The following is an 8,948-nucleotide window of genomic DNA, read 5'->3' as shown; positions in this document are numbered from 1 at the left end:
ACTACACGGCTCACGAGATCTGTAGATTGCGACCAACTCTGCCTTCCACGTGTATCTGCTGTAAACCACTTGCTCACACTGAATGCGGTGGTGCCATTCTTGACAACAAAGTCGTCCATGCGGCCATCCGCACATATTCCAGAGTGAAGTGTTTGTATGCGGTACCGCTCACCTTGCTGCGTTGCAAAGTGCTACTGTACTTGCTCTTGGCTCTCTTTCGTGGATCGCGCTGGGTCTGTCTTTCATCCTCCTGCTCACCACACACTACCTGCCCCCACGTCCCCCACTTCCTTTCACCGAAGCTCTTAGAGACTCACTTTACAACGTTCTCGGGTCGACGCAAGCTTCAGTCATGAACGCCAACGAAAACAAGTTTCCTCCCACCCCCATGGTCAAGCCCAATTATCTGTCGAATCCGCCTCCGGCATGAAAACCGGAGGATGCACCAGGGAAGAAGACCGCGCAGGCGAAACAGTTTGTGGCGTCCCCAGCTACGATGGTCATGACGAAACCATCGATTTTCCGTCGTTGATTCTTACTCACTGTCAGCAAAGTATAACCACTTGAAAGCACGAAGGATATCTCTCTATTACCGATACACTGTCATTATGACACAGAAATCTCTGAGTAAATCGAATCTGGTGAGGGTTACATCTGAGCACTGTTTGCACGCCAACATTGAAATAGCGGAATTTCTTTTGTTTCTTTTGGTTGATTTTTCTGCGTCTTATACTAGTTATGCTAAAGGGTTTTCTGAAAGACATAAATCTTTGGTCCGTGGTCAACTATTAGGCTGGGTCGGATTGATTAGATTAGTAGATGCACTGTATCTGCGTTGTCGGTGCGAAGTTCATTCAGCACAACAACCGATTTTTGCGCTGCACAGATCATTGTGATTCCGATGGAGCTGTTACTTCGGGATTGGACAATACAATGTAATTGTTGCAATTGTGATTATGCTACGTTACATGCGTATCGTTGCTGTAGCACCTTGCCACTTGACTCTCATTTGCAGATTCAGCTGTGCAGTAACAACACGATGAACCCCTCCTTGATGGCCACACGAAACGCGCTCCCGCTTACCAACCCTGCCACGCTCATGTACATCCGCGAGAAGACGGCTGCCACCAACGCAGAGATGACCACAAACAGCGCCAATGGGCAGCCTCGCAAATCCACGGCAAGGTTTTCGCGCAAGATGAAGGAGCTGCTCTCCGGCAAAAAAGCTGAACGGGAGCAGGGCGCGACCGATCTGCCGGCGAAGAAGAGCCCGTTTTACCGACAGTTTGTCGAGGCAAGAGCCTTCGTGAACACTGGCCTTCCTAGGTAGACCGGCCTCGCTTTTGGTGGAGTTAGCGCGAGCAGCAGATTTGACAAGCTCACCCTAAACGGTGCGCACGATGACAGTATTGTAAATTAACAACGAGAGAAGCTGTCCTTGCTAAGTTTGGTGTTCTCTTTTGATAGCTGGCTGGTGCTCTAGAAATTGTAGAGCTACCGGCAATTTGTTGTACATATACCAGCAATTTGTGGTACATGTACAGTACAAACACTACCACCATTCATTCACTTTAAGTTTTTAATCGGCGAACACGACCTATCTCAAATCGCAATAATCGAAAAACAGCATAAGATATACTGTATCATACAAATTAACGCTTGGTGTCCGATGACAGAGTTCATACAGGATAACAGGATCTTGATGCGTCACTTTGACGATTACCCCATCTTTGCACTTCGAAAACTGAAGACTACAATTTCTAGCTGACTATTGACTGGGTGCTCAGAAAATGGCGATCATGGGCCCCTCAAGGCAACTTCAGTTCTCTTCATTCGATAGTGAATGAAGATAGCAATGCATTTTTCAGGAATGATGGTACTGCTCAGCTGGAAGCGGCACGGAGCTTCTCACTTTGCAACTTGCATCGCAGATCAACAGCACCCCAAGACTCCAGCTATAATACCGCGATGAATGCACACACTCGCTTCGCACTCCCTTTGAACACCCACGGCAGTCTCAAGCTCCTACATGACAAGACCCAAGCGAACGTTGACAACAGGACTGACAAGGCGATCAACCAGACTGCCGCAGCCACCACCACCACGAATCAGCAGCGTCACAACTCGAAGTTTTCGCAAAAGATGAGGATGCTGCTTCCCGGCAAAAAAACCAATGCCGGGTCGGCATCGGAGGACAGTAAGGCCACGGTGAGCGTGCGGAAGCGCGCAACAACGGCCCATCTCATCAGTTCGCACGCATTCGTGCAGCTAGGTCGGCCCTAGAGGTTGAATTTTCGGCGATTACCGCGGTGATCTACAATTTTCAATGATTTATAAACTTAGTAGCGTTGAATTTGTATATTCGGATAGCACTCACAGGAAAGTGCTAGTAGTACCAGTAGGAGGAATACGCGTTGGCTACAGTGCAAACCACACCAAGCGCGCCAGCGGCTCGATGCCGCACAGTACTACACGAAAATTTAAGGAAATGCAACTGGGTATAACCTAGCGTGGGTAGCACTGCCAGCACTCAATCCACCTTGCGTATAAATTACTATTCATGCTACGGATATCCGAACGTTTATTACCATAGCAGCAGCGATTGTAAGACTTGCTGAATGCTTTGGACTGCGAGCTTTGATGCGTATACGAATATTGACGTCTTGCATTTGTGCTTTACGTTTCGTACCAATTTTGCCACTGGAAGTTTTGTGGCGAAATACGCGCTTCGTTGTCCCCCTCCCCCACAAAGTAAAGTGACACTCGCTGACAAACAAACAAACAAAAGGCTGACCTTAGGGCGTGTTGCGATACTAACCATAGGATTTACCGAATATCGTACATGTATTTGACTTCCTTTTCCTTCCCCCGTGCTCAATTCTAGCGGTGACCCGCAATCATCGCTGCCTTTGAGATGACAAATTGCCGCCAGAACACGTTTTTGCTCTCCTTCGTGACGAGATCAGTAGGCAGTCGTTGGCTCTCTTCCTTGGCGGCAAAGACTTCATGTATCGTGCGCACGAGTTTCGCCTCGAAGGAATCGCGAGAGCTCATTGTACCACCGACGGTGGCCTTCATCGTTCTCTTGGGCTCTGCTGCCTTGTCGCGTACATAGAGAAGAGTGCTCAGTGGAGGAGTGCTGCGAGATGCCATGGCGCAGGGATCTGACTGGTGCTTGGTCTGACGACGGTGCTGCAAATTTGCAAGTGAATGTGATGCCGCAGATGTGATCCTGCCGTACTATCGCCCCGTTACAGCACTTTTGCAACGCTGCTGCATCGTTAAAGAGCGGCGATCCAACGATAAAAAAGACCACATGCTGGATGCTTTTGGCGGGCATTTCCCTACATGTACGAATTGTATACCCAAGCATTAAGCTTTGGAAGCTTTGACCATGTATTATTTTTTGTGAGTGAAATCGAAGATTTGCATTATTTTTATAAAGTATAGCAATTCATATTATAGCGTCCAATTGCGTGGAGCTTCGAGAATTCTAGCCGATCGAGCATCTGCTGCGCCTCCTGGATATCGAGAATCCCACCAGAGGCTCCTGACGATGTCAAAAAGAGCGACTCTGCTTCAGCAATCGTGCTCACGTGGCGCATTTAATAGTCTACTACATGATCTCTTTATTTATTCTTTTTAACTGGCACTGCTATTCTTGCAGCAAAACCGTTTCTTCTCCATTATCCTGTGTCCATGTCAACACACACCTGCAAATTCGGTGCTTGTGTAGGATGGAAATACGAGAGAAGCAGCGACAGCATATTCGCAAAGATCAGTCCGACAATCTGGACGATGCTACTCTAGAACCGACTGCCATATCTCGAAGACAGGCCGAACTGGTGGAGGCAAATGAGCGACTGCAGCGCACAGCTCAGGTATCGAGCATATTACAAACATAAAATTACTTTATAGAGTCGTTGAACTTGCACATTTTTGTACCCCTGACAGAATTTCTCGTTGGAATGGAAATCGTTTCTCCAATACGCGATGAAGATTAAGCAGGAATCGACTACATGTAGTTCAAGTGGAAAAGACCTGGAAGATTTACTATTGAAAACTCAAGACGGTCTAGTACTACTACGCGAGTTACCCAATCGACGAGACCAACAATGGAAAGAGGTAGGCGAACAGTATGGATATCAACGTCAGGACAACAAGGTCGATGCTTTTGAGAGCGTATCACAGTCGACAAAGCATCCAACATGGCTACAGACTCTCGTTTCGAAGCTGTCACTACTGAACGTGCAAGTGGCAACTACTGCTCATTGCGCAGTGAAAAGATCGGAGTCGATACTCTCTCCAAGTCTCTTGAGGCTGCGTGCCCTTGCGCTAGAGAGCTATCATCGACTCGAGCATGGACAGGACAGATTTTCTGCTAACGCTATTGACTTTGTACACGTCCAGGATGTGAACTTGCTGCTCCAATTCAACTACTTGAAACATCAACAGTCCGTTGCTATGGAGAGATTCTTCATCCGTCTCAAGTGGCTGCCTGTAAGTCATCGCTTCCATCTTCGACAACGTATGCTGGCGCTTACCCACCAGCAGAAAATGAAAAATACTCCTCGACCTAACGTATCGACGGCGTATAGGAACAGCGAAGATCACTTGCACTGTCCACTATTCGTGATGTTTACATCCCACTTTGTTGCAGAGTTGAAAGCCTTGGCGCAACAGTATTCTTTGCCGATCCCTCCTGACATGGAGAATGATGAAGAATGCCAGGCTTTTAGGCAATCTGCAGACGAGTGTCTTATTGCAATAGTCTCTAGTTTTCCACCAGACGATGTTATTAACACTGACAGGAGATTGGAAATGAACTTGGAAACGTTAGTGCATACGTACACGGGGAGCTCTCGATGGGACCTTATCCAGCGTGGATATCTCGGTAATTGCGAGCCGATTCCGGGGCCGATTGAGCACACGTTGACAGCTCTTCGCAATGCACACAAACTCGATTCTCTCTTGACGAACGAGTGGGAATTACTTACTCTGGACGACTCTGACTATCTTCGTGTCAGGCTGGAAGCGCTGTCCAAAGCGCATAGGACTCGAGCCAAAGTCGACGTGGCTACAGCTACAGGTTTACACACTGTGGAAAGCCAACAAGTGGAAGAAACTACAGGAGCTGCTGACGATCCAGATGGGGACGCCAAAGGATGTATTTCGTGGAATCCCGACGCGCTGTATTCTCTCTACGCTCTGCGAGTCTCCTCGTGCCGAGCAAAGCGACTGAGTTTGTTGCGCTTGCTAAATTATCTCCACTTTATTCAGTTCTCTCATAGTAACTCTCTGCACGAAACTTCGTCCAAACCAACGCACAATCATCAGCAAAGTGGGACAAAGTCGGTATCCTCAACGTTTGCTACGGTATCTGATGCAATATTCCCCTGGAGCGTGACAAAATGCGATAGAAGTGGTGACTACATCATTACTCGTTCAGCAAAAAATGACACTGACGACGAAGAAAATGACAATAGTGGAGATGGAGAGTTTATCTTCGCAGCTGCAAGACGTGACTTGGAGATGCTTGAGCTCCAAATGTTACGAATAGCTAGCATATTTATCTTCAAGCAGGAATATGACAGTCTCCCCACATCTCCATGGAAGCGCAATAATGACAAAAACTACAGCGAACGCATTGTGACTCCCATCGATCGACTGCAAGTGCTTCGCGATGTCTACGACTGCGAGGTCGCGTTCCTACAGACCAAAGTGCAGCTTGTGGAGATTCTCCTTGAGAACGGTCTTCAATCTGCCCCAAGAACTCAAGACTTTGCAGAGTTGAATTTCGTACATGAAGCCAATGCTGACTCTTTTGGTGATATTCTACTGCCAATTTTGCAGCGACGACCTTATCTTGATTTTTCACACGCGTATTTTTTCGAGAGCTACGCGACCGAGACGATCCTTCTGGAGCTCCAAACTTCTCTGATTCAGCAGATGGAGCAGCATTTTAAACGACTGGAGTGGTGTAATCTTCACGACGTTTCTGCTGAAGACAATTGTGAAATTGACAATAGCCAGCGTCAATGGATTTGTCAACAAATTTTGGGAAGGCGCGCGCTGGTTAAGCTGTATATACAGTATAACGAAGTGGTACGCGACGCCGACGATAAATGGTTCTCTGCCACTTCTGTTGGGGAGTTCCAGGCGCTTCAACACGCTCTTTTGGAGAGCACGTTGGTGATGTGGTCCCTAATTATCAAGCTGGAGCTACCCGGCAGACCTGTACGTTGTCTCGAACGAACGGCTGGAGATTTATTAGTCGGTTGCGGCTGGCAGCTTATCCTGTATCCTCAACTATTGTCGGATGTTTGTCGTACACTTCATGAGCAACCAAATGGATCCTCGACGCTTGTCGAGAGTCTCACAAAGGCGATTGAACTGGAAAATTGGCGTCAAACACTTGCGAAGAATGTGTACGAAGCGAATTTACTTGAGCGTATCCACAATTTTCAGTTTGACTTTGTTAAACACGTTTCTACTTGGGATTCACTTATCGGAGACCAAGCGAGACATTTTGCATTCTTCTTTGACGTTGGAGAGTGCGATCGAGCTGGATTTCTTAAGCCACTTGCGATAGAATTGGAGAAGCTAAAGCTACCAGCAACAAATGTTCCTTCTCCTCATCGAAGTGACGATAGTAAATCCATATCCGAGTGGCTCGAAGCGCAGCTGGGAGGCTGTACTGACGGTAGTAGTGAGAATGATATAGAAGCGGAGGATCTCGAGCCTCGGAGACGCTCCTTGCTTCAGCTCCAGCGTCGGTATGTGGCCTATCTTCGGGTGAGTGTCAAGTACCACGATGCTGTTGGGGCCGACGTATTCGAGTTCGCAGCCTCGTATCCTTACGTTTGTTTAGCTAACTCCTTCACACCCACAACTTCGGACGAGAGCTCAACGATATCAATGGATCTCAACACGGTGCGCACGAAATACGCGAAAGAAATCGCGGATAAAATGACGGAAGAGTTGAGAACGAGCTGCTTCCCGTACTGGAAGCGACTCGAGAGTCTCAAGCAACAGCTTCTAGAACGTGGGGGTTTAGTATCATGCGGTCAAGTTTTGGATGATGAAAAATGCCACCCACGCTTATTGTGTACATTAAACGCCCATCTTCAACGTCTTCGTAACGAGAAAAAGCTCATGCAACAACTGAGTGCCGCCACGCGTGCTAGAAGTGTTTTTACTATTAGAAACGAGAAAACCCAAGATAGTAAACTGATCAAGTGGCTGATGGTCAAGCTGCATCAACTCAAAGTGGATCTAAATATCCACGAACGTCCCAAAGTCGAACAACGTTTACTTACGCCGCCAGCGACGTGTTCCTCTCCTCTGGATTCTAAAAATTACAATACGGACTTAAACCGCTCCAGTTCTAGCTCGGATATCCACGTTTTACTGGATTCCACCCCGTCATTTCGCAATTTACTCCACACGCTCGCAATTGCAGCTAACAACGAGAGACCCGCGAGTGGAGCAGCCACAGCACAAGCCACACGTCTCCAAGAGTATCGAGAGAAAACTTTACGTACGTTGGTGTATATTTTCCACCAATTCAGCTGCACACTCGAGCTGCTGCGGGTTCGTTGCGGCTCCCGCTTTGGTAGTACTCGACAGAAAACGAAAAGTACTACTGAAGGTTCGCACTCCGGATTGAGGCGACTTGAGCGCTGGCAGACACTTTTTCATCATAAAATTCGACATTTACTCGACCAGATGGCAAACCGATTCAGTCCCGAAGCTGCTGTAGCCACTGGAGATTTATTTGACGCTCACCCGGATCATTTACAAGGTCAACACCACGCGTCGCTGATGCGTCAGGAACTGCTAACTGGGCTACGTGAGGAAAATGTTCATTTGGCCCGAATATTGCGATGTACATCAAATTTTGCGATACTTCAGACTTTTCAGAAAAATGTAGGTTTAAAACATCGACAACGTTTGGTGAATTTTCAGGTTTTCCTGAAGAAAATTACAATTCAAGGTACGGAATTGGACGATAGTGTCTCGCTTTCAACAAATATTAGGAAGCTTGCGCGCGCTGGTGAGCTGTCTTGGTTTGGTGAGGTCCGACCACGCGAGCGAGAACGTGAGTGGCAAGCTTTCGAAGATGCAGTCAGCAAATATGAGTCTACAGACTGTGCGTACATTGACGGGGTGACGCACTTGTTGGAGCTGCATCGGGTCTTCCTCGATGAGAACAGTCGAGCTGCACTGCGTCTGGCAGAAGACAATGATAAACCGTCGTTATCATTGCAGTACACGGCAGAAAGTGAAGCTTTGGTCGCTCTGGAAGATGTATGGGAGCGCTTCCATCTCCTAGAATGGGACTCGTCAGTCAACACTGCACCAGTCGTTGGGGGTGGAAATCTTGACTTGAAGAAACGTCTGCTGCTTGACATGGGGATATCTTCGACGTCTTCAGTCAAAGATTCTTCGTATGCGCTACGAAGTCTTCACATGGGAGCGACTGCGCCTCTTACCCACTTTTGGACTTCAGGATTACTCATCCTCCCACCGTCGAATATTATCGAAGAGATGCTCGTTTATCTCGATTTGTCGGTCGAATTAACGTGGGTCAGTACTGACATGAAAGAGCTGGAAGATCACTACAAAAAACTACTTTTTAGTCGCAAAAAGCACCGTGAACATCAGCGACCATTTCGAAAAACACAACAGTCTTGTGCGTCTTCGTCTTTGCTGTTCGCACTGAGCAAGTACTACCATGACCAAGGGGTACATGGGGGTACAGAACAGCTGGATACGTCTGTGAACGAGGCTGTTCCGGCTTTTATCGTTCCAGCAGCCGAAATGTCTGGTTTCCTTCATGACGTTTGCAAAAAGTGTACGACACACAACAAACAGCAGCTTGATCTCCACAATTTGTCCGTACAACAATTGTACGACCAATTTCAAGCAGCTTCTTCTAGTCATGA

At 47.5% G+C, this 8,948-nt stretch overlaps 3 protein-coding genes across 3 annotated transcripts in view; all 3 read left to right on the top strand.

The window, feature by feature from the left end:
* Positions 1 to 1,054: 1,054 nt before the first annotated feature.
* Positions 1,055 to 2,283, top strand: PITG_19240 (uncharacterized protein; the record flags this gene model as incomplete). The annotated part of the gene is made up of 2 exons (XM_002997097.1): positions 1,055 to 1,326; positions 1,932 to 2,283. The coding sequence occupies 2 exons, from the start codon at positions 1,055 to 1,057 to the stop codon at positions 2,281 to 2,283; spliced, it is 624 nt and encodes a 207-aa protein (XP_002997143.1).
* Positions 2,284 to 3,993: 1,710 nt separating this feature from the next.
* On the top strand, positions 3,994 to 7,187 carry PITG_19239 (uncharacterized protein; the record flags this gene model as incomplete). The annotated part of the gene is made up of 6 exons (XM_002997096.1): positions 3,994 to 4,682; positions 4,779 to 5,089; positions 5,165 to 5,290; positions 5,450 to 6,668; positions 6,750 to 7,045; positions 7,147 to 7,187. The coding sequence occupies 6 exons, from the start codon at positions 3,994 to 3,996 to the stop codon at positions 7,185 to 7,187; spliced, it is 2,682 nt and encodes an 893-aa protein (XP_002997142.1).
* A 1,636-nt stretch (positions 7,188 to 8,823) lies between these two features.
* Positions 8,824 to 8,948, top strand: part of PITG_19238 (uncharacterized protein) — a gene marked incomplete at both ends in the record, with an annotated part of 1,242 nt that continues 1,117 nt past the window's right edge. The window contains one exon of the mRNA XM_002997095.1: positions 8,824 to 8,844. Coding sequence (XP_002997141.1) covers positions 8,824 to 8,844 — 21 coding nt within the window. The remainder of the gene's footprint in view (positions 8,845 to 8,948) is intronic.

The sequence above is a fragment of the Phytophthora infestans genome, genomic scaffold (assembly GCF_000142945.1).
Source record: "Phytophthora infestans T30-4 supercont1.87 genomic scaffold, whole genome shotgun sequence".
In the NCBI taxonomy this organism is placed as follows: Eukaryota; Oomycota; class Peronosporomycetes; order Peronosporales; family Peronosporaceae; genus Phytophthora; species Phytophthora infestans.
This window is presented reverse-complemented; position numbering and strand designations above follow the sequence as displayed.